The sequence below is a fragment of the Trichosurus vulpecula genome, chromosome 3 (genome assembly GCF_011100635.1).
Source record: "Trichosurus vulpecula isolate mTriVul1 chromosome 3, mTriVul1.pri, whole genome shotgun sequence".
Classification (NCBI taxonomy): domain Eukaryota; kingdom Metazoa; phylum Chordata; class Mammalia; order Diprotodontia; family Phalangeridae; genus Trichosurus; species Trichosurus vulpecula.
In genome coordinates, this window is record NC_050575.1 from 270886383 (window position 1) to 270912640 (window position 26258).

General features: G+C 36.1%; 1 protein-coding gene across 1 annotated transcript in view; it reads right to left on the reverse strand.

Moving 5' to 3' along the window:
* ESF1 (ESF1 nucleolar pre-rRNA processing protein homolog) overlaps positions 1-26258 on the reverse strand; it is a 101886-nt gene that overhangs the window by 40654 nt on the left and 34974 nt on the right. The window contains exons 7-9 of the mRNA XM_036749403.1: positions 25535-25649; positions 24746-24893; positions 12528-12689 (exon numbers count right to left, since the gene is read on the reverse strand). Of these exons, the coding sequence (XP_036605298.1) occupies positions 12528-12689; positions 24746-24893; positions 25535-25649 (425 nt within the window). The remainder of the gene's footprint in view (positions 1-12527; positions 12690-24745; positions 24894-25534; positions 25650-26258) is intronic.

The following is a 26258-nucleotide window of genomic DNA, read 5'->3' on the forward strand; positions in this document are numbered from 1 at the left end:
CTTAAATAAATGTAAGGGAGCTAAGACAACTGCCCTTTGGTGCCATACACATCAAGGAAAAAAAAGCTACCTAAGTGAAGAGTGGTCAGGCAACACCATCTCACATGGGCAAGAGCTAGGAGTTTCAGTTTTGCGGACTTGGCTTTAATGAGGTGAAGGGTGGCATCCGTAGCAGGTAAGATGTTCACCCTGCTGCTTGAACATCACCTCTTAGGAGGAATGCTCTGGACTAGTCTGATGTACAAAGTCAAGCCACTATAGATTAAATTTGTCTCCCCCTTCCTGCATCCACTCTCCTTCCCCTGAGAAAGGACATCATGAAGGTATAAGGTAAAAGCTGAGGTGTAAGGTGCTACATTTTTTGGAAACAAATTCATCTTACCTAACAACAATATGAAGTCAGTATACCTCTTCAATGAAAAATAACATTTCTTAGGTGCTAACACCAATGTTGAAAAAATAAATGTGAACAATCTATTTTTAAAGGCTTTCTGGTACAAAAGCCATTAAAATTAAGTCCAATATCCTTCTTTTCTATTAAAAATCATTACTCTACAAGAATGAAAATGACATGTGCTCTCATATCAGTTCCACCTTTAATAGGCAATTATGTTTAACCCAGAATGTACTATGAAGGCAGTTTCTTTAGATGTTTGTTGAAAAATGCCTAAAGTGTCAAAAATAAAACATTGATTTTAAGAATGTTACAACAGAAGAAGACAAAAAACTTCTTGATGGAGCGCAGAAAAAAATAGGGTAATTTAGATACTACCTTGTTAAAGTTTATGTAAGCTTCCGAGAGCAAACTATAAAGATAAAGTTCACAATTTAACATGCAATTTTTTTGTTCTTTATGCATTTGAAAATTTAATTTCATAAAAAGGGAAAAATAAGAAAAATTTTAAAATAAAATGGAAGGCCAGGTAACAAAGGAGAAAAAATAAACGTGTGACATGAGTCCTGCAAAAATAGTGTCAGGAATGCTAAAGGTCAGAATAAGTTGAGTCCGTCAAGGAAAGCTCATGACAACAAAAAGTCTATTTTATTTTTCTAAAAGTTATATCAGGAGGAAAAGGGGCCAAGATGGCGGCTGGAAAGCAGGGACTAGTGTGAGCTCCCCACCGAGTCCCTCGAAAAACCTATAAAAAATGGCTCTGAACCAATTCTAGAACTGTAGAACCCACAAAATAGCAGAAGGAAGCAGGGCTCCAGCCCAGGACAGCCTGGATGGTCTCTGGGTGAGGTCTATCCCCCATGGAGCTGGGAGCTGAGCGGAGTGGAGAGGAGCAGAGCCCAGTGTGGGCGGTGTGGACCAACCAGACCAGGAGCCCAGCGGAGCGGGCCCTAGCGCCCTGAATCAGTGAGCTGCAGCAGTTACCAGACTTCTCAACCCATAAACACCAAAGACAACAGAGAAGGTTAGTGGGAAAAGCTGTGGGAGTGGAAGGAGTTCGGAGTGGAAGGAGTTCTCGGTTTGGCTACCGCCTTGGGGGCAGTGGAGGTGGGGCAGCTACAGAACTACAGCTGCAGTTGCTTCTGGCCCCAGGCCCACCTGGTGGGAGGAATTAAGTGGCAGATCAGAGCAGGAGTGAAGAGCCTGCTGAAGACCTAAGCCCAGTCTGGGATGGGGGTTCTTGGGGAAGGAGGAGTGCTGGTATGGCAGAGCTGGCGCATCCCCCCAAGCTTGGAACATAGTTCTCTTAACTCTACAAGCAGTCATACCCCACTGAAAAACTCAAGGGTCAAGTAAGTTGGCTGGGAACATGGCCAGGCAGCAAAAACGCACCCAGATTCTGTCTCAGACTTTGGAATCTTTCTTTGGTGACAAAGAAGACCAAAACATACAGCCAGAAGAAGTCAACAAAGTCAAAGAGCCTACAACAAAAGCCTCCAAGAAAAACATGAACTGCTCTCAGGCCATGGAAGAGCTCAAAAAGGATTTGGAAAAGCAAGTTAGAGAAGTAGAGGAAAAATTGGGAAGAGAAATGAGAAGGATGCAAGAAAACCATGAAAAACAAGTCAATAACTTGCTAAAGGAGACCCAAAAAATACTGAAAAATATACTGAAGAAAACAACACCTTCAAAAATAGACTAAGTCAAATGGCAAAAGAGCTCCAAAAAGCCAATGAGGTGAAGAATGCCTTGAAAGGCAGAATTAGCCAAATGGAAAAGGAGGTCCAAAAGACCATGGAAGAAAATACTACCTTAAAAATTAGATTGGAGCAAGTGGAAGCTAGTGACCTTATGAGAAATCAAGATATTACAAAACAGAACCAAAGGAATGAAAAAATGGAAGACAATGTGAAATATCTCCTTGGAAAAACCACTGACCTGGAAAATAGATCCAGGAGAGCTCATTTAAAAATTATTGGACTACCTGAAAGCCATGATCAAAAAAAGAACCTAGATATCATCTTTCAAGAAATTATCAAGGAGAACTGCCCCGATATTCTAGAGCCACAGGGCAAAATAGAAATTGAAAGAATCCATCGATCGCCTCCTCAAATAGATCCCAAAAAAGAAATCTCCTGGGAATATTGTCGCCAAATTCCAGAGCTCCCAGATCAAAGAGAAAATACTGCAAGCAGCCAGAAAGAAACAATTTGAGTATTGTGGAAACACAATCAGAATAACACAAGATCTAGCAGCTTCTACATTAAGAGACTGAAGGGCTTGGAATACGATATTCCGGAGGTCAATGGAGCTAGGATTAAAACCAAGAATCACCTCCCCAGCAAAACTGAGTATCACGCTTCAAGGCAAAATATGGAGTTTCAATAAAATAGAGGACTTTCAAGCTTTCTCAGTGAAAAGACCAGAGCTGAATAGAAAATCTGACTTTCAAACACAAGAATCAAGAGAAGCAAGAAAAGGTAATCAAGAAAAAGAACAAGAAAAAGAAATCACAAGGGACTTACTAAAGTTGAACTGTTTTGTTTACATTCCTACATGGAAAGATGATGTGTATGATTCATGAGACGTCAGTATTAGGGTAGCTGAAGGGAATATGCATATACATATATATATATGTTTATGTATATATATGTATATGTGAGTGTATATGTATGTATATATGTATGTGTGTGTGTGTATATATGTGTGTGTGTATATATATATAGTATATATATATTATATATATTTATATATAATATATATATATATATATATAAAAAATGGGGAGGGCACAGGGTAAGTTGAAGATGAAGGGAAGATATCTAAAAGAAATAAAATCAAATTAAGGGATGAGAGAGGAATATATTGAGAGAGGGAGATAGGGAGAGATAGAATGGAGTGGATTATCTCACATAAAGGTGGCAAGAGGAAGCAGTTCTGTGGGAGGAGGGGAGAGGGCAGGTGAGGGGGGAATGAGTGAATCTTGCTCTCATCAGATTTGACCTGAGAAGGGAATACCATACATACTCAATTGGGTATCTTACCCCATAGGAAAAAAGGAGGAAGAAGAGAAAAAAAAAGGGGGATGATAGAAGGGAGGGTAGACGGGGGAGGAGGTAATCAAAAACAAACACTTTCGAAAAGGGACAGGGTCAAGGGAGCAACTTCAATAAAGGGGGATAGGTTAGGAAGGAGCAAAACATAGTGAGTCTTTCACAACATGAGTATTGTGGAAGGCTTATACATAATGATACACATGTGGCCTATGTCGAATTGCTTGGCTTCTTAGGGAGGTGGGAAGGGAAGAGGGGAGAGAATTTGGAACTCAAAGTTTTAAAAACAGATGTTCAAAAACAAAAAAAAAGTTTCTGCATGCAACTAGAAAATAAGATACACAGGCAATGGGGCGTAGAAATTTATTTTGCCCTACAAGAAAGGAAGGGAAAAGGTGATGGGAGGGGAGTGGGGTGACAGAAGGGAGGGCTGACTGGGGAACAGGGCAACCAGAATGTATGCCATCTTGGAGTGGGGGGGAGGGTAGAAATTGGGAGAAAATTTGTAATTCAAACTCTTGTGAAAATCAATGCTGAAAACTAAATATATTAAATAAAAAAAAAAGTTATATCAGGAGAAAAAGGAGGGTCAAAGAGAGATCTTTGGGACAGTTTCAACAGAGAAGTAAGAAAAGGGAGAGCTGATCTTTGCACTGGAAATGAGAGAACAAAAATCACTAATGGAGAGTTGATATCCAAGAAATGTAAAGAAATATTTAGAAAACCTAGTTGCCATTGATGGATTCCAGTCACCTGGCCCAAAGGAACTACATCAGCAGGCCCTACAAAAACTGGTATATCTGACTGCTGAGTCATCTCATCGTCAGTGATATCTGACAGACTACAGAAAACAAGAAAAGTACTACCAGACAGAAGAAAGGCTGATGTTATCTTGATTTTTTAAAAAATTTATTTACAGTGATCAGCTACTATCTGTGATAGCTGAAAGATCATGGAAAATGTGAGAGATAATCCAAAAATAGAGAAGGGAAATGTCTTGATTTTCAAAAACAAAACAAAAAACCAGAGTGAAAATTTTAGGCTAGTGAGCTTGACTTTGATTCCTGGGAAAATTATAGAATGGATAATCAAAGAAATTATTGATCTAGCTCTGTGATCCTGAGCAAGTCACTTAATCCCCACTTAATCCTTGCCTTGCAAAAAGAGGGAGGAAGGGAGGAGGAGGGAGAAGGGGAGGGGGAGGAGGAGAGGGAGAGAGATTGAGATTGAGATTGATTATTGGTGAACATCTAGAGAGGTGGTCATAAAGAGCCAGTGTGATTTTCTCAAGAATAGGGAATGCCAAGATAACCTCATTTCCTTTTCTAATAGGATTTCTAAACTAGTCGATAAAGGATATGAAAGATAGTTTACCTAGGCTTTAGCAAAGATTTTGATACGAATATTTAACTTACTCTAGTGGAGAATACAGACATGTAGTTTAGACTAAATGAAATCAGAATTAATTAGTTGGCTAGACTGAAAGACTATTTGATAATGGCTCAATGTCAACATGACAAAAGGTGCATAATGGAATAACCTAGGGATCTGTTCTTGATCTTGTGCCTTTTAATATTGTTATCAATAATCTTGAAAAAGGCACACAAATAGTATGCTCATGAAATCTCCATATGACACAAAACTGGAAGGGATAGTGAGTATCCTAGATGGCAGAATTAGGACCCAAAAGGATTTTGATAAGCTACAGTATTAGACTGAATCAAATAAGATGAAAATCAATTAGGATAAATGTAAAGTCTTGCACTCATGAACAAAAAAACAACTTTGCAAATATATGATGGGAGATTCATAGACAGACAGATGTTCTGAAAAGGAACTAGGAATTTTAGTGTAGTACAAGCTCAACACGGAACAGGCGCATCACGTGGCAGGCAAAAGAGTTATTATCATCTTGGGGTGCATTGAGAGGCAAGCTTCAAAGAATAAGGAAGTGATAGTTTCACTGTATTCTGTCCTTTTTAGGTTTCCCTATGTACGATGGTTCAAAGACACTGATAAAACAGAAAGTTTTCAGAGAAGGGTACTGAGTCTGTCTTATGAGGATTGTTTGAAGGAACTATGCATGTTTACATTAGAAAAGACTCAGGGGGTATTATTATATATTAGCTGTTTTTGAGTATTTGAAAGACTATCATGCAAGACCCTTTTATGGACCTAATCTGTTTTGCTCCAGAGGATAGAACTAGGAGGAATAAGCTGAAGTTGAAAAGAACCAATGTAGGCTCGATGTCAAGAAAAGCTTCCTAACAATAAGAACAGTTCTGAAGGGAAATGGGCTGCTACCCAAGGGGGGTGGGTTCCTCCTCTCTGGGGGTCTTCACGAAGAGGTGGGAAGCTACTTGTCCAGTATGTTATAATGTAGATCCCTTTTGTTTAGTATTTTCAAATCTCAAACTCATCGTGTGATAATTAATAATAACAATACTTAAGGAAAAGAAAATATAAAAAAATTACTATAGATAATTACATTCATATTTCAGTGACAAGTGAATTATGGAATAAAACTAAATTGTCTCTTTTCTTGAAAAGTTTTCAAAGTCTTGACTATTTTATCTCTGAATTGTCCTTTGCCTCCATTTCCTTTATATACCTATTTCCCACCATTTTGGTTTTGCATCTCACCATGTATCATCAGTACTGTTTTGATTATTTAGTGTCTCTATCTCCAGTCTCTTCCCTTTAAGAGATAGCTAATCTAATGCTAAACTTGTTAGACTAGCATTCAGGGCTATGATCTGGCCCCAACTATACTTCTAGGTTTCATTTTCCTGTACTTTCTTTAATGAGCTCTACAATATAGCTAAGCTACTTGCTATTCCTGAACACTTCCCACTTTGTACTTTTGTTCATACCAAATTCTTTGAACAAAACACCCTTTCTACCCATCTCTGTATAGGAAAATCCTACCCCCATCTTTAAAGCCAGGCTAAAATGTGCTATCTCTTCCAAGAAGCCTTCTCTTATTTCCCCCATCCAGAATTATCATTCTCTCTATAATCCCACATTACTTTGTCATAGAACCTGGCATATAACAGGCATTTTTGATCCTCAATTGATGATTATACTATACCTTATATTTGTGTAGTTTCCTGATACTGTCAAATATTTGAAGGTTAGGACCGTATCTTATTGCTATTTGCAATCCCTATGGTGCCTAGCAGTGTGTTCTGTACATAAAACACATTCGATGATGTCTAAATTGAGGGCTTGTAGGACCTCTATTTGATGATCCTGTATTACTCTATAATTCAATTCAATAAGCACTCATTAAGTGCCTACTATGTGCCAACCATTGTGAGAGGCACTGGGGACAGAAGTGAAAAATATCTAAAAGAACACCTACTTTTTTAGGAACTTACTATTTTACCAGTTACAATGTACTTGTTCTATAGGTGAACATTTTAAACAAACATACTTTAAAAAATATCCTTTAACTCAAACTTTTCAATAACCCAGTCTGCTTTACTCCTTCTCTGAATTAGTTCAAATCAGTGGAACTGTGCTGTGATGTTAACATAAGAAAATTCAAATATAATTCACTGTTTAATTCTGTACAAAATGACATGCTAGTGTAGGAGTTACCTTTCTACAGAAACTTCTATTGTACCTTTAGTTATCTATCCTTTCTAATAATACTTTGGATTCATAAATTTTGTTCACATGAATTTATAATCTGATTTCAAAATTTATGAAAAGTTCAAAATTGTGTGTTTTAAAAAATAACAAAAAGCCAAGTCTCAATGTTAAGAATTATTTAGGGTACTCAATGCATTCTTATACTGACACTCTGTGGGTAACTGAAGTATAGCATCATAAACTATCTCTTAAAAGCAGAAAATATTCTAATGGGTCAAATTTTTTTTTGAAGTAACATCCTACAAAGGAGTAAGAGAACAGAATGCCAAATTTATAGAATTAAATAAGTAATCATGTGACTATATAAAATGTATCATATCCTGTAATGTTATGTGCATTTAATGTAAATGCGTATATCTGTAAAATTAGGAGAACTTTCTTGAGTAACAATTAAATGAACTGTATCAGCCCATACAACTATGCTCCTGATTTCTGAGATGCCTCTCAGAGGTTTAGTTACTGTAGTGACAGGAAATACTTCTACCTCAGGCCACTAGCATAGGAGAAAAAAAAAAGAAATCAAACCAGGGTTGTATAAGTTAAGAGTAAGAATCAGATAAAAAGTAAAAATATTCCATTGAACTAGTTATAGAGAACCAAAAAATGTAGTAGAGACACAGAGCAAGGAAGAAAGTGAAGAGCTAAAATAAACTAGGGTAGTTGCTATTCAACAAAGAAATATGGACTGTTAGAAAAAAACATATATTGACCCAAAAAGAGAAAAAGACACTTACAAAGACTTCCATGGGGTTGCACCCCCTTTTGTGACCTTTTAGGATTATTTGGCTAAAGACTTTACGGGATCATAAAGTCTGAAACCTAAAGGTGGGCAGGCCCTTAGAAATCATCTAATATTACCCCCTGACATTTTACAAATAAAGAAAATCTGAGGCCTAGAGGCTAATAAATTTTCTAAATTCATTCAAATAGTTAAGTAGCACAGGAAGGATTTGAACACATGACTTCAGATGCTAAATTCATCTCTTTTTCAGTACATCCTTTAGTTATATCATGTTTTAACAACTGCTAGATGAATAAAAATGAGGGGGAGATCTCCTCCAAGAAGGGAAGGGCCTCTGACATACCTTTATGTATCTTGTATAACTCTGAACATTTGACAAAAAATATTTCTGAAAAATTCATTTTGAATTTAAGTTTATTTTAAATTTACTACTTCAACTCAAAATAAATATTAATTCAAAAGAATATATTCCACCTATGATTAAACTTAACAGTAATACTTATGATCTGACTGAAAACTTGACATATCATGAATTCAGCATTGTAAGTGTCTTAAGAGTCCATTTCCATCAGCCACCAACAGCACAAAAATTATATCCCATCTCTGTACTTTTGCACAGGAGTCACTCCTCACCTTCTGCTCTTAAAATTGCTAGCTTCCTTCAATGCTCAGTTCAGATATCATCTCCAATGCAAAAATTCTCTTCCTACACAATACCTATCCTGCTCATTATTACTAATCCATCTCTGCTGAAATTCTCTTAAAGGCAGCATGGCATAGTGAATATAGTGGAATCAAAAGGACCTGGGTTAAATTCTGCCTCTGTACATCCTATATTTATAGCCACAGAGAAATCATTTACCCTTTTGGTCTCAGTTTCCTGACCTATAAAATAGAGATAATAATACCTGGAACATCTGCTCTATAGGGTTGTGGGGTTGAGATTACATGAATAAAGGTTTTTTCTTTCAATTAAACAACATCAGTTATTATTACATATGATATGTTCCCTTGTGGAACATAAGCTACTTTTTCCCTTTATAAAGCAAGTCAAGCTGCAATTAGCACAGTTCTTAATCATAAAAGGGGCTTAATAAATGTTCACTGAATACCAGGATGAGGCTACCTAGCCTTTGAACAATATAAGATGGTATAATAGAATAAGTAACAAATTGGGTATCAGGGGCACTGGATTCCAGTCACTAACAAGTTTCTCATTTATAAATTGAAGTGACTGGCCTGGATAATTTCTATGGTCTCTTGGGCATTCTGTGCTCTTTGAGCATGAATATTAGGGACTTTGACTTTTATCCAGGAAGAGAATATGTTGATTTTTACAAAGTTCTTTCTTACATAGGTAGAGGTAGTATGGTTTAGTGGATAGAGAGCTGCCTTCCTGAAGGTAGGAAGAATTGGGTTCAAGACTTGCCTTTGATACATACTGGCTATGTGACCCTAAGAAAGTCACTTAACTTTTGTTGCAGAGAAGGTGATGACTTATGTTGCTAGAGGGAACTTCCTTACTTACCTAGGAGTTCCCTGTATCAAAGAAACCACAGGTCTAGTTCCCCCATTCCCTTTTTTATGTAAAGCTGAAATCTATCTCCTTGTAATTTTCATTTATTGGGGCTGGCTGTTCCTTATCAAACAAAAAAGAACAAATTTCCTTTCTCTTCTACTATAACAGTACTGAAATATTTTAAAACTCTCATGTTTTCCTTTACTCTTCTTTTTTCTAGACTTCAGTCAATTCGCATATACCACACAGTACTATATTTCATTTTTTTAGCCTTGCATTTATTTCCCCAAAGTACAAAACATTAAATTATCCTAATATCCTAAGTCCTCAATGATACACAGAATAACAATTTTGGTACAATTACCATAATTAATATTTGCTAACTCTAATACATATATGCTAAAATAAATATTAATCTACTTATTCCCAGAACAAAAATTACCAAAGCAAAAGCTTTGTTTTTATTGTAAAAAATATTATGAAGATATATGATATCTAAAAAGAACACACAATTATCTTTCTATAAACTAGACAGTACTGAGGAAATATGCACTTATTTTTTAAAAAAACATAAATCTACTAGAGCAGGATTGCTGATTGGTTAGAAATATACTTGCTGACTTGCTTGTGCTTAGAAAACTATATAACATAAATCAAGAACATACTAAAGGGTTTTACTTCTGCACTCCTCTTTTTAACTAAACGTATTTTTCTTTGTATAAGAATAGTATTAATTTTATAGAACTATAGATTTAGAACTATAAGGCATCCTAGGTTATTCAGTTTAATAATCTCATTTTATAGATGAGGAAACTAAATCCAGGCCATGGTACTGTCTGTGTAACCTTGACAAGTCAATCCACCCTTAAGGACTTAAAGCCAGATCCTCTAACTCCAAATCCACTGCCTTTTCTGTTCCTCCATTTTGTTTCTATTGTTCAGCTGTTTTTCATTTATGTTCAACTCTGTGACCCCGTTTGAGATTATCTTGGCAAAAATATTGGAGTGGTTTGCCATTTCCTTCCCCAGCTCATTTCAGAAGAGGAAACTGAGGCAGAGAGGGTTAAGTGACTTGCCCTGGGTCACACAACTAGTAAGTATTTTAGGCCAGATTTGAATTGACTCCAGGTCCAGTGCTCTATCCACTGCACCACCTAGCTGCCTGATTTTCCATGCTAACTCTCATATAAAAAAGATGGCTGAAATGGCAACATATCTATAAAAGTCACTTATGGTATATTTATTTAGATGTTTACGGCACACTTAAGATACAAAATCACTTAGGATAAGGAAGAAGGTCAGTCTAAAACAGTAAAATCATTTGAAATAAAGAGTATTTTAAAAAGTTTTATTACTTTCAAGAATAAAGTAACAAGAATCAAGGACCTACTTTCACTAACAGATTAAAATGATTACATCATCAACAACAACAAAAAAAAAGTCCAAACAGTACCAAAAGAACTATTAGTCACATCTAGGCCAAAAGAAACATAGGTTCACAGATTTTAGAGCTAAAGGGCACCTTGGAGTCACTTTGTCTCATCTCATTTTCAGAGGCAGCTAGGTGCCACAGGGAATAGAGTGTGGGCCTGGAGTCACGAAGACCTGAGTTCAAATGTGGCATCCGACATTAACTGTATGACCCTAGACAAGTCACTTAAGCTGTTTCCCTGCTTCCTCAACTGAAAAAAGGAGATAGCGCTTAGCACAGTGCCTGGCACATAGTAAGCACTACATAAATGCTATTTATTGTTTTCATGATTATTATTGATGATGACCCCGGAGAGTGTAAGTGCCCAAGGTCATAGTTTTTTTACTACTAAATTTGAGATTTTATCAGTATATACAACTCCAGATACAGGAAGATTTTCTAATAACATGAAGCTGCCCTGCCTATGACTTAATAAAGATATACTAGGGATTTGTATGAAGCATAGAGAAAAAAAATGGTTGTAAAAAGCCACAAAGATAGTGTGTCATAGGTGGAACTTGAATTCAGGTCTTCCTAAAACCAGGTCCAGCATCTATCCACTAAAACTATGTTGCTTCTTTTTAATACCACATTAGTAATTAATACTGTTATTTCAAATAAATGTTCTTTTTCTCTAATCTAAAAATCCACTCAGGTTTGTGAAATTCAGTATAAAAAAGAAAATTTTTAGCTAGGTACCTAATTCTTCCTGGGCTACTCTTTCCAGTACTCATTGCACTTTTGCCGGCTGTGGTGTGGAAGTTGGAGTTCTTCTTGCTCCCTCAATGCCACTTCCATGCCCTCTATTACTCCTCCTTTGAGGTTCATTTGATCTACATAATCCAAGCAAAAATCTGTTAGCTTTTGTCTACAGGCTTCCAGGACACTCTCGATTCTTTCTCAGTGAATTCAGTGTCTGGCTCATGGTGTTTCTTTCCTCCATAACTCCTGCTTTCCAATCTACTTGTCATTTGTGACTTCTTATTCTTTCCTAACTCCCATACTCATTGAATGGTCAAGTGTTTTATCAATCTCCTTCTTTACTCTGACAATGCTACCATCCTGGTTCAAGCCCTTATCACCTCATGCTTGGACTATTATAATACCCGGCTGATGGGTCAGACTGCCTCAAGTCTTTCCCCACTCCAATCTATCCTCCACTCAGTTGTCTAAATGATCTTCCTAAAACTCAGTTCTGGCCTTTAACTACAGAATCAAAAACAAAACCATCTGTTTGGCTTTCAAAGACCTTCATAACCCAGTCCCTTTCTTCTTTTCCAGTCTTCTTACACTTGACTCAACCCCATGCATACTTTTAGTTCCAGTGATATTGATTGGTTCCATGAACATGACATTCTCTGTCCCAACCTCAAGCATTTTCATTGGCAGGTTCCTATGCCTGGAATTGTCTCCTTCTTCACCTCCACTGTTCATTCAAGTTTCAGCTAAAATTCCACCTTCTGCAGAAAGCTTTTCTCAGTCCTACTTACTTCTCAGTAGCTTTCCCTCTGAGATTATACCTGATTGATAATGTATATATCATCTATAAATAATTGGTTACATGCTGTCTCCTCATTATAGTGAGAGCTCCTTCAGACAGGGCCTGCTTTTGCCTTTCTTTGTGTCCCTATCATTATGCACAAATGTCTAGTATATAGCAGGAGCTAAAGAAATGCTAGTTGACAACTTACCTGGAACCCATTTAATTTCCATTTCCATGTCATTGTCTTTGGATTTCTTTTCTTTTTCTTGAATCAGCTGCAAAAGTTGCCTGTACTTTGTAATTTGTTCATCATCATCCTTTTGGCTCTTCTTAGATTTAGTATCTTCTGCCTCACTGATTCCATCATCACCTAATAAAAAAAAAATTTAGGTTAATACGTCCAATAAAAACCCTATAATTGGGGTCTGTGAGATAAAATGCATACTGATCATTAACCCAGATCCAAAAGAAGCATGTTAAGTATTGGTCTCTCTATGTGCAAAGTATAGGATCTTTCAACCATCATTTGCTACCAGAAATCTCTAATAAAAGAACTCTTCCAAATTTAAGAGGGTCAATCTACTTTGGCAGCTATGATTAAATGAAGACTAATTAATTTGATATAAAGCTAGCATTATCATGTCATTTTACTCATAATTTCTACCTTTTCATTTAATAAAAAAAAATTACAGCTGTTAAATACAGGCAGTAAAACAATATAGCTGTTTATACTCTACAACCAAAATAACTCAAATTTCTTCACTCCCAACTACACAAAACTTTCTACTGTTAAAAATAAAGTTTTAAAACTGATTTTTGAAAAGGGACTAAACCTGATGTTTCATCATAAACCATAAAACAGAACTGGATATGCTCTATTGGAAGTATCCCTGAATTGGTTTTACTTGTAGAACTCACTATATGACTCAGAGTGCAGGACTTAAATCTCTCTGAGACGCATTTTTTTTTCATCAGCAAAATTAAGGTTAGCCTAGATCTAATTCTCTTTCTGTTAACTGAAATTTTTGGCATTCTGGTGAAGCCAATGTAGACCCCTTTTCAGATTTTTAAGAAATGTATAAAATAATAGTTTAATTCTATGGAAATCAATTATATGAACTATAGTCATCAAAATATTTTAAAAACAAACTGCAAATCAGATTAAGAACCATCAGATTAGTTGACTTCTAAGGTTCAAAATTCTATAATCTTATGTGATGCTTATAAATATTTGATTATATTCTGTGATGGTTCAGATGTCTGTGGTTGGAAAGTGGGCAGAATTCTCAATCATATACCAAACAGTTATGCAAACACATGCAGTTTCCTAAGTTTGACCCATTAAAAATTTCTTCAAGTTTGGTAAAGAATGGGGGGAATAAAGGAAGCATAAGAAAAACAGAATATTATTATTAGCAAGAATTAGCCCGACCTAAAAAAATTTGGGTGTTAAAGACATAATCTATCAAATTCACATTTCAACAGATTAGATGCCAGAGCAATATTCTGTCAATCAGGCATTTCACATTTATTATGTGCCTACTAGGTGTTAGGCACTGTGCTAAGCACTGGGGATACAAAAAAAGGCAAAAAACAGTCCCTGCTCTCAAGTAGCTCAGAGTCTACAGGAAGAAGACAAACAGCTATGTACAGACAAGAAGTATACAGAGTAAATTGGGAGATAATTTCACAGGGGAAGTCTATAGCATTAAGGGGGACCAGGGAAGGAGTCTTGTAGGTAGGACTTAGGCTGGAACTTGAAGGAAACCAGGGAAACTAGGAGATAGAGGAGGAAGATGAGAGAGGTCCAGGCAAGGGGTACAGCAAATGAAAATGCCCAGAGCAAGGAGATGGAGTATCCTGAGAGACAGCGAGGAAGACAGTGTCACTGTATCACAGAGTACGTCAGGGTAGAGTAGAAGGTGTAAGAAGACTAGAAAGGTAGGAAAGAACTAAGCACAGATCTTTATATTTGATCCTGGAGGTAAAACAGTGCATTACTTTTGTAGCACAGTTATGTTACAAACTATGCTACAGAAGTCTTGCTACATTATGCTACAAGTTTTAAACATTTGATACAACTCACTCACTTCTCCACCTGGCCCAAGGGTTGGTCTTTTGGATAGGTAATTTACAATTTGCTAAATGCTGTTCTGAGATCGGCTTAAGATTTCTAACCTATTCTTTATTAGTTTGATATTTTAAATTTTTACAGATACTTGTCAACTTTTTAATTCTCAGTTTTGCTGGCAAATAATAGTTTATAGTACTTTATGATAATTTTTTGTTTTCTTACTCTGTGAATTCACCTTGATCTGTTCACATTTTCCTAATCTGATTTTGGTAATTTGTTTTTCAGGTTTCCAAATTAAAAAAAAAACAAAAACAAAACAAAAACATCTTTTAAGTTCTATAGTCTTTTATATCTTTGGTTCTCAAATTTCTGTGGTTTCCTTATTTGTGCTTATTTTGGGGCTGCTAATTTGTGCTTGCTCATTGATTTTCCCTATTTCCATTTTGTTAATATGTAGTTTTAGAGATGTAAATTTCCTCTAAGTTTTAATTTAACTTTGACTCATGAGTTTTGGTATGTTATATCATTGTTATCATTCTTTTAAATACAATTATGGATTGTTTCTATGATTTATTCTTTGATTCACTTACTAATGAAGATGTCATTTAAACTTATATTGTTCCTTGGAACTAGAGATGTATGGCACTGGATCAAGGAGATTCTTATCCAACATGGTATTTAATTCAGATATCTAACTACCGTCACATCCTGCTTTTACATTAGACACAAAGGATGCAAGTATGCATTCCTCTGTAATAGGTAGCACAGTGAATAGAGTCTGAAATTCATTTGGAGTCAGAGAGACTTGAATTTGAATTCTGCCTAAAATTATAGTCGTGTTGCCACCCTCAGTTTCCTCATCTGTAAAAATGGTGGGTAATAATAGGAACAACCTCACAGGGTTGTTACAAGGATCAAATGGGATAATATATGTAAAGTGCTCAAAGTTCTATATGGATATTGGTTATTATTATTAAATAGTAGTGGCAATATATTCCTTGTGATGTTCAGGAAAAAAAGATGGGTAAACATGGGGGAAAATAAGGATGCAGGCAAATGTGCTCAGCCTCAGTTTCATGGTAGAGAGGAGCTAAAAGGACATCTCATTAACTTGGTATATGAGAACTGAGCCCCAAGACAGAAAGATAAAAGAAGTTGCTCTTACAGTGGAGATACTGGACAGGAAGGAATTTGAGATTCGAGTCTTTCTAGTTGATAGTCAGCAAACCTATTTCCAAATGGGTTCGCTGTTCTATGCTGTTCTATTTTGAAAATAAAGCGAGCAGATAAGGATTTATTTCAGTTAATTGGTGAAACGTGATAAGATCTCCGCTTCCCAAATCCATAAAATGCACTGCCAGATTCCAAAGCAATAGTTCAAAAAAATTGAGGGCAATAGCCATTAGAAAAAAGCTAGTACATATAAAAATTGTCTTCCTAAACTCCCACTGTGATTCCCCAGGTCAAAAACATAAATTAAAGTCTTGGATTCAAATACTCAAAACAAAAGACTTTTTGAATTGAGTGAATACCCCCAATAAGAGAAAATTCAGAAGCAGTGTAATGGAAACATCCATGTTATGAACTGTGGCTAAAAGGTTCCTAAAAAATATGTGACATTATGAAGTAACACATTGTATAACACCAATAGTAGATTTTTCTTCTTCAAATCCTAAAAAGGTAACATTTTTATAAAAAACATGTAAAAGAAAATGCTTATAAGTATTTTTATAGATTTTTCAAAAAATGAATAAAAAATGGCCCAGGACATTCTTTCCATCCTATCATACTTTTACATTTCCATTCAAACAGCTGAAATTCATTTTTTTTCTGTTTGTGCTTAGTGCCACAATAATAACGTTGGATAGAATCCTGTCATGTATCCCATAACTTGATGGATAAAACATCAGGAACACATTAACAAAATGGCAATGTATTTCTTTCTATTAAAAGCTCATTTCTGAAAACATAATTAGAAGCAAGATCTTTCCAGGTTGAAATTTTAGTGGCAAGTCTCTGAAGGCCTACTTTAAATTGATTTTTTCCAGTAATAAAACTTTACTTTCTGAACTGCCAAAGTGTAGTGTAATTCATATAAAGGTATATTTTTCTCTAATACAAGTGTTTAGTATTTGTGAGGGATATTTTATTTTTACAATTGAATAAGCTGAATATTCCAGTTATGGTATCATCAAAAACACCAACTTTAACTTCTGGTACATAAGGACATCAAAGCAAGTTTCAAATTAACTTGATATTTAAGATAAAGTATGCTTTTGAAAATTTCATGTCTACATACTTCTACAACACTGTGATCTCACTGATAGGCATACTCTTTTCACTAGTATAGACTGAAATCACTCCATGCTTTTCTATCCTACACAATTCTCATTCATTGTATTTTATAAATCCTTTAGAGGATCTCCCCAACACGCTGGGAACCTTTCCTCTGGTTATTTTAATTTTTAATGAATACTTGTAAAGCATTCAAACTGTCCATCTGTCATCCCTATATCAAACTGCTGAAAATCCCACCTAACTTCTGGTCGTGTATGCTTTTTTTTTTTAATGTATACTTTTGATTTTATACCACTCTTTAAACAGTAACTATTCTTGAAAATATGCTGCATCAAAAAATTAGAAACTATGGGAATACCCATTTGGGGAATGGCTGAATAAGTGGTGGTATTTGATTATGATGGAATATTACTGTACTGAAAGAAATAATGACCAGAATGGTTACAAAAAACATATGAACTGATGCAAGTGAAATGAGCAGAACCAGAAGAACAGTATACACAGTAAGAACAATATTGTACAAAGATCAACTGCTAATGACTTAGCTTTTATGATAAATACAATGATCCTAGACAATTCTGAAGGACTTATGATGAAAAATGCTGTGCTCCAGACAAAGATCTGATGGAGTCTGAATTCATATCAAACCATATTTTTCTTGGCTTTTTTTTTGGTCTGTGTTTTCTTTTGCAACACAGTTAATACAGATATATATTTTGCATGACTGCACCTATATAATCTGTATCAAAGTGCTTACTGCCTGAGGGTGGGTGAAGGGATGGAGAGAGAGAATTTGGGACTCAAATATTAAAAATTGTTTTACATGTAAATGTCAGAAAAATAAAGTAAAAATTTTACCCCAAAATGTTGCATCCTTAAACTCACTCTACATCTTTCTAATGTCTTTTGTATCCTGCAATCCTAACGATAATCAGGTTTAAAAACAGAAAAACTGTCAGGAAAGCAGCTTAGGATCATTAAAAATATCCTGCAATTTCCCAAATGAAATCCAGCTAAGTAACTACATACAATGACCAACCAGAGGACATGTTGTAATTAGAGAAGTATGGGTTTTTTTATTCTCCTGTGTAAGGCCTATGCTAATCTCATTTCTTAAGAGCCCCTCAGAAATTATCACACATATTTTTGACATTTATACATGTGTGTATACTTTTTCCCTGGAAGAAAATTCAAGTTCCTTGAAGAAAGGTGTAATTTTATTTTTGTTTTTCTATCACCAATCCCTGGCAGTGTCTGGCATGTAGTAAAAGTCTTATTAATTGTAAGCTGAATGAATGAATGAACGTATTTAATTTACTTTTTCCCTCCAAATAATGACTAATTTTGGCTAGACTATTTCTTTGAAAAGAGTATAGATCTCGCTTAGGATTCTCTATTACAAGGCCTGACAGAATCAACACACTGCCAACCATAAGTAGTATCATCTGGAGAGTGACATCACCAATAGGGAGTCCCTTTCTATTTCCAAGCTGTACTGAAATCCTCTATGGTAGTGGCAAATAGCTTTGGTAAGCATATGTTTCCATGGTTTATGTGCTGTATTATGATGATCAGTGGACCACTGACTTAAGTTCCCTGCCCCCCACCTTCCACATGGCATCCGTCAAAAATTTCTGTTCTCATTAAGTGAAACAGCTATGAAGATGTATGCAGTCTTTTATAGAAAGCAGTTTAAGTCTCCTTGTTTTCTTCATGTCTTCTTTAAGGATACCTCTGATGTGTGCAGAGGCCATGTACAAAGATTTTATAGAAATGGGAAAGTAGGAATATGACAACAGTTGCTATCTTTTAAATCTTCCTTTTTTTCTGGTATAAGTGTCCTGTGTATAATGCTTTCCATGTGGAATAGTGTGGAATATTCCACTCTTTGTGCTATCATGAACCTTTAAATGGTGTCATCTACAGCATGAACTTTTTCCGTATGTATTTGTTCAGGTCTATTTCTGATTTTCTTAAAAACCACTAAGAGAAGCAGCATGACAGTGAAAAGAGAGCTCGCCTCTGAGTATGCAACACCTGGGATCAACTCCCACCTCTGATAAAGACAGACTATGACCCCGGGCAAGTTATGTAATTTCCTGGTACAACTCTTGAAGACAACTTACAGAGAAGATACTGATCTGCACCAAAGGAGGAAATTCATCACTGGAAGCTCCCCCTACACTGATGAAATCAGTTAAAAAACTAACAAACACACCATTGCCCCAAAATGTATAATGGGTATACTTAAGGTGACAATAAATTCAATGATTCCACTCTCAGAGCTGACGAGACATCTTGCATTAGAAAATGTCAGTAGAGCTGTTCCAATTCAGATTTATTTGTTGCCCCCTTCCAGTTTCAACTATAAATCACTCTCCGTATGATTTAGTCCAGTTAGGGTGCATGTCAAGCTCTCTGCAGGATTCTTTTCCCCCCAACTACTTTTCATTATTTTGTGAGGCAATACTACTTGTAACGGTCTTTCAATTCCATGATGGTTTTTAAGCGGGGTTGTATTCTAAACTGGTGTTGCCTTTGGCTTCCATGCCTCTCTTCTTGGCAAAGAGTTTCAATATTTGCTAGCTGAGACAGTTTGATTTCTAGGCCCTTTCAGCCTCACTGGGGCTCCTGTGGACAGTTAAAATTCTCCAAGAATCAGAGATGGACTCACTGTCTTTTGTTAAATTCTTTTCTCATTTTTTCAGAGTTAAGAATTTGCTTAAATATAATGGAGTCAAAGCTGCTGCAATGCTTAGAAAATAATACTCACAAGTTTGTCTTCTAATTTAGTATTAATATGCTACCTCACCTTCTATTTTGGTACAAATTTTGACTTTTGCTCTAGCCAATGATCTGACCCACTAAATAAAGAATGCAGTTAATGAAAAGACTCCTAAGTTAGTTGGTAACAAGTCATTTTCTGTCAATTAAGACATAATCAACATAGGTATGTTTTTCTTTTCTGGGGGGAGGAGGTGAGAAAGAGAGGGAGAGACAGAGATTGATTTTTTGGTGATTCACCAGAGTCAGAGTTTCCTGATTCTTTCCAAAGAAGTGAGACTTCTGAGTAGTTGATAAGCCCCTTCTGGCCTTTTTTCACTTCTCAATCCTGAACAAATTTTCCAACATAGTTTTTTGCCATCCTCCCCTGTGCCCATTTTCAAACGGAATTTACAAAGTATCAAGTTATGCTGACATTCCTGAGTATCTTGCCAAGTTCTTTGAGGAATATCTCTACTTTCTTATCCTCAGCAACAGATATTGGTGCTATATTTTGTCTTCATGACAGTTTGTGTATTTATAACCAAGATGACCAAGTATTTCAAAAAATATCTTGTTTGCTATAGGCTTATCATGAAACCAATACTTCTATTCACCTCTCTCATAACAACCTGTAACCTATCCTCCTATTTTAATTGAAACATTTTTATGTCCTCTGGTTTCCTTTATACAAAGAATATCAATAAAGCTGTGATTTGGTTACTCCAGATAAACTCATTGGTCCACCTAAAATTCTACCCTGAGGACTTGATAATAGTGGTAAATTTCAGTCTCGAAAGACTATCAGTGGTGGATAAGTTCTGGTAGGTTCTGCTCAAGAGAAAAGGTTTTGAGTATAGGCTAGGTGATAGATTGTATTTGCTGTTCAAGGACTGGCCTAACTCAGAATGGAAAGGATAATCTCCAGAAGCATGACCATGAAGTAATGACTTTTTTGGCCCACAATAGCCCAAGAAACATAAAAAGACAAAAAAGCTAATAAATTCTATGTGATAGTCTTTTGCGCCTGCAATAATGGTGATGAAATGAAAATAGAGGGAGCAGAAAGTACTAAAAACTATACATATATTAAAATGTTATCACTTTGGACAATATCTGTCCAATGATCAAGTGGACATATTATTAAATGAATGGAATCATATGCAAAACACACTGTTATCTAAGCTTTCAAAAATTTTGCTAAGCAGAGATGCTGAAAATTTAGTCAAATGAATGCTCAATAAAAAAAAAAAGATATTAACACTAAAATTCTCCTGGCTATTTGCTTCTTGTGGCACTGCTAGCAACAGATGCACCAAATCTGTGGTAGCAATGTATGTGAAAAATACATTCCCATTCTTTCCAATATAACCTAGAATGTCACCACTCACCTTATATTACAAGTCTTGGAAAGGGTTTAGAGTTGGGAGGCACCTCTGAAGGTGCCTCTGCTTTGTTCAATCCTCTCATTTTACAGGAGAGGAGTGCATAGCACAAAAGGGTTAAGTAACCTGTCCAATGTTATACAAACAAGCTGAGATTCTCTTCACTCTTTCTATCATACAATGCAGTCTCTTTGTCTGGGATATAATGAGGAGTGTATTGGTCTTAAGAGTCAACAGACCTGAACTGGAAGTGAGGTGCTGCTCTCTACTTGAATTCACTACTTGAATAAATTTGGGCAGCTTACTTCACCACTGAACTTCTGAGTTTATTCAACTGTAATATGAGGGGACAGGAGTATATGCTTGCTGAGGTCTCTCTCTTTTTCTTTTTAACTCCTAGGACCCATTTGGAGTTCTTACTAAATGAAAATATGGCAGCGTAAAGTAAAACATAAAAAGCAGACTCAGGATAGTTGTTTAACATATTTTCTTATATACTTGTGAGAGAAAAGGACCCAAGTCTCCCTCTCTCAATATATTTCTCTCTCATCCCTTAATTTGATTTTTTTTTAGATATCATCCCTTCATATTCAACTCACCCTGTGCCCTCTGTCTATACATATATATATATACACACAAACACACACATACATACATACACACCCACACACACACATATATATGCATATTCCCTTCAGCTACCCTAATACTGAGGTCTCATGAATCATACACATCATCTTTCCATGTAGGAATGTAAACAAAACAGTTCAACTTTAGTAAGTCCCTTGTGATTTCTTTTTCTTGTTTACCTTTTCATGCTTCTCTTGATTCTTGTGTTTGAAAGTCAAATTTTCTATTCAGCTCTGGTCTTTTCACTGAGAAAGTTTGAAAGTCCTCAATTTTATTGAAAATCCATATTTTGCCTTGGAGCATGATACTCAATTCTGCTGGGTAAGTGATTCTAGGTTTTAATCCTAGCTCCACTGACCTCCGAAATATCATATTCCAAGCCCTTCAATCCCTTACTGTAGAAGCTGGTAGATCTTGTGTTATTCTGATTGGATTTCCACAATACTCAAATTGTTTCTTTCTGGCTGCTTGCAGTATTTTCTCCTTGATCTGGGAGCTCTGGAATTTGGTGACAATATTCCTAGGAGATTTCTTTTTGGGATCTATTTGAGGAGGCGATCGGTGGATTCTTTCAATTTCTATTTTGCCCTGTGGCTCTAGAATATCAGGGCAGTTCTCCTTGATAATTTCTTGAAAGATGATATCTAGGTTCTTTTTTTGATCATGGCTTTCAGGTATTCCAATAATTTTTAAATTAGCTCTCCTGAATCTATTTTCCAGGTCAGTGGTTTTTCTAATGAGATATTTGACATTGTCTTCCATCTTTTCATTCCTTTGGTTCTGTTTTATAGTATCTTGATTTCTCACAAAGTCACCAGCTTCCAATGGCTCCAATCTAATTTTTAAGGTAGTATTTTCTTCAGTGGTCTTTTGGACCTCCTTTTCCATTTGGCTAATTCTGCCTTTCAAGGCATTCTTCTCCTCATTGGCTTTTTGGAGCTCTTTTGCCATTTGACTTAGTCTGTTTTTAAGGTGTTGTTTTCTTCAGTATATTTTTCAGTATTTTTTTGGGTCTCCTTTAGCAAGTCATTGACTTGTTTTTCATGGATTTCTCATATCCTTCTCATTTCTCTTCCCAGTTTTTCCTCTACTTCTCTAACTTGCTTTCCCAAATCCTTTTTGAGCTCTTCCATGGCCTGAGACCAGTTCATGTTTTTCTTGGAGGCTTTTGTTGTAGGCTCTTTGACTTTGATGACTTCTTCTGGCTGTATGTTTTGGTCTTCTTTGTCGCCAAAGAAAGATTCCAAAGTCTGAGTGTGAATCTGAGTGCGTTTTCGCTGCCTGGCCATGTTCCCAGCGAACTTACTTGACGTTTGAGTTTTTCAGCGGGGTATGACTGCTTGTAAAGAGTACTTTGTTCCAAGTTTGAGGGGATGTGCTGTTGTTTTCAGAGCTATTTCTATACAGGCAGCTCTGCCACACCAGCACTCCTCCTTCCCCAGGAACCCCCAACCAGGACTGGACTCAAATCTTAAGCAGGCTCTGCACTCCTGTTCTGATCTGCCACTTAATTCCTCCCACCAGGTGGGCCTGGGGCCAGAAGCAACTGCAGCTGTAGTTCTGCAGCTGCACCACCTCCTCTGGCCCCGGGGGTGGTGGCTGAACTGCAAATTCCTTCACTCTGTCCCTGCAGCTTTTCCCACTAATCTTTTCTGTTGTCTTTGGTGTTTGTTTGTGGGTTGAGAAGTCTGGTAACTGCTGCAGCTCACTGATTCAGGGCACTAGGGCCTGCTCCGCCCGGCTCCTGGTCTGGGTGGTCCTGCTGCCGCCCATGCTGCTCTGCTCCTAGCTCCATGCATGACAGACCTCATCCAGTAACCATCCAGGCTGTTCTGGGCTGGAGCTTGCTTCCCTCTGCTATTCTGTGGGTTCTGCAGTTCTAGAATTTGTTCAGATCCATTTTTTATAGGTTTTTGGAGGGACCTGGCAGGGAGCTCATGCAAGTCCCTGCTTTCCAGCTGCCATCTTGGTTCCGCCCCCTGTCTTTCATGTTCTAAGCATTCTATTGCTACAAACTGTTATTCTAGTACACTGGTATATAACATTTTGGATCTCACCATTTTTGCTGTCAGATATATATAATAAATAGAAAATTAGATTTGAAGATATTCCAAGGAGATCAGTAGCTTAGATAGGAAAATATAGACTGAAATTAGAGTGAAGCAATCAGAGCTGTTGGCCAGGACTTATCAACTACAGAAAGAAGAATTGTGGTATATGGTTGTGATGAAATACTGCTGTGCTATAAGAAACCTGTGATACAGAGAAGTTATTTTTAAATGACGTCTAATTTTATGTTCTTTTCAAAACATTTTTTAGATGACATGTCTGAGTAATATGTCAAAAGTGAAAACTAAGGAAGATAAATCTTTTGCTTTTTATATGAAAGGAAAATGTGTAACAAAAAGAAGCCAAGTTCAGTTTAAATATGGTATAAATAACTCATGGCTCTTTCCTCTGTCAACAGCTACATTAGAACTAGTGGCAGAACTAATATACGAAGGCTTCTATTATACGTTTATGAAGAACAAAACTTCAAAAGATTTTATGTGAGAACGTTCAGCTACACAGGGCCACAGAGTTTGAAGAAAACTAGATTGAGTTTTAAATTAAAAAATCAAGATGACTTTGAATACTATTTTTATATACTACATACATGTCAAACACTAAACAGTACAAAATAGTATTATACATGTATACATCCATCTAGTAAATATAAAAATACACATATAAGCCCTGACATGATTCTTCAGGTTTCTGGTAACTTATCTAATCTCACCCAGCACCAGATTTGAGTGAAATGTGAAAAATTTTTAGGTTGCTAAAAATGTGATAAGGTTTTTTAGGAGAGGCAATGGGACAGTTGACAGAAAGGAAGAATAAAGGTTACTCCCAAGAAATCAGTTTGTTATGCCCTTCAATCTAGGAAAGTGATATGATGAATCTAATAGGTCATTCTTTTATTTTTTGTAATAGAGCAGTGGTTCTCAGAGTGTGATCAAGGGATCTTTGAGGTTCCTGAGACTCTTTTTGGCATGGTCAAAATTCTTTTCACAATAATATGAAGGTATTTAAATTTAAAATATGATAGAATATTGATAGATATAATCAATAAACAAAAGCTCTTTTTGGTTCCTCAGTTTTTAAGAGTAAAGGCTTCTGAGACCAAAAAGTTTGAAAACCTCTGCACAGAGAAAAATTAAAACTGTCAAGAGCCCCTATATACGTAAACCAAAATACAAACAGGTTTTTAGAAAAATAAAAATCAACACACACCTTGTTGCTCTTCTTCTGGCTCCTCTTCATCATCACTGGAGGATGCTAAATAGGCTTGAAAATCCATGTCAAGAAGTTCATCTTTTTTAAAATTTCTGTTTAGTGTTTTAATTCTTTCATGATCAGTCTCATCCCAAGTGATCTCTACCTTTAAAAAAAAATACCACATAGATGGAAATCAGGAAAATATGGCAAAGTAATACGCCTGAATTTTGTAGAACATTTACAAGTATCTCAACGTAGAATCTGTGTTAATTTGGACATACAGATTTATGTTTTAAGCTGTGAGATGAGGCATGATAAAACCAATTTTAGAATGTTGCTTCTCAAACTATATGCTACTAACCCTTCCATTCACTTTACACTCTTGTATTTCCCCACAGTTTTGAGAATCTTCTTTCTGCCACACACTTGTGATTAAAATATATAGGGGGATGATAATTCAAAGGAAATGTGAAATAAAGAAGAGAAAAAAAATCAAGAGAACAACCAGATGTAAGTGATAAAAACACATTAATTTGGAAATCCCTCCCACTCCCATTTGATTTAGCCAAATCCAAATAATACTTGCTGCTCTTCTACTTTATTCTCAACATGGCTCCTAGAAAAAGTACGGATGCCGACTGCATAAGAGTAGTATAATTTTGAGCCCAATATTTACAAAAATGCTATGAAATGTTATGGGGGAAAAAGCCTATCTTGAAGTGTTTAAACTATCATTGACACATTTTTGTAAGGTAAGAAATTTTTTAAATATTGGAAAGTTTAAAGAACATTTGGTTCAGATACCGTTGATGTTCCCATTGCTGCAGATGTAAAATATTTGGGTTTATATGTTGTTATGTCCACTTCTAAGGCTATGTCTTTTGGCTCCTCATCAAATGTAATGTCATCTGGAATAAACCTTAAATACAAAAACAAAAAATAATGATAAAAATTTAAAAGAATATTTTAGCGCTAAACAAAAATTTTGGATTCTTTAAGTTAGCTACAGTTTGGACATTCATTCTATATGGAGTTCAAAGTAGTCAACATTTTCAAAACAGCCTAACAAATGAGTGTATGTATACAACAGACAGGTGGCACAATGGATAGAGCACTGGGCTTGGAGTCAGGAAGACCAGAGTTCAAATCCAGCCTCCAACACTGTCTAGCTATATGACCCTGGGGCAACTCACTTAACCTGTTTGTCTCAGTTTCCTCATCTGTAAAACGGGGATAATAATAGCACCTATCTCCCAGGGTTGTCATGAAGATCAAATGAGATAAAAATTGTAACATGTTAGTAGTCCTGGCACATACTAAGTGCTATATAAATGTTACCTATTATTATTTTACACAAAGATATCTGCTTTGATATATCTAATAAATGTAACCTCACTGATGTAGTTATTCCCTCTAAAGATGCAGATAGTAACTCATCATGTTTATTATCCCACATAACTACTGTATATCCTTCCCTTAAGTTTGCCAAAAGGGTTCCATCTAACATGCTGGGGGTCTTTCTTGAGCA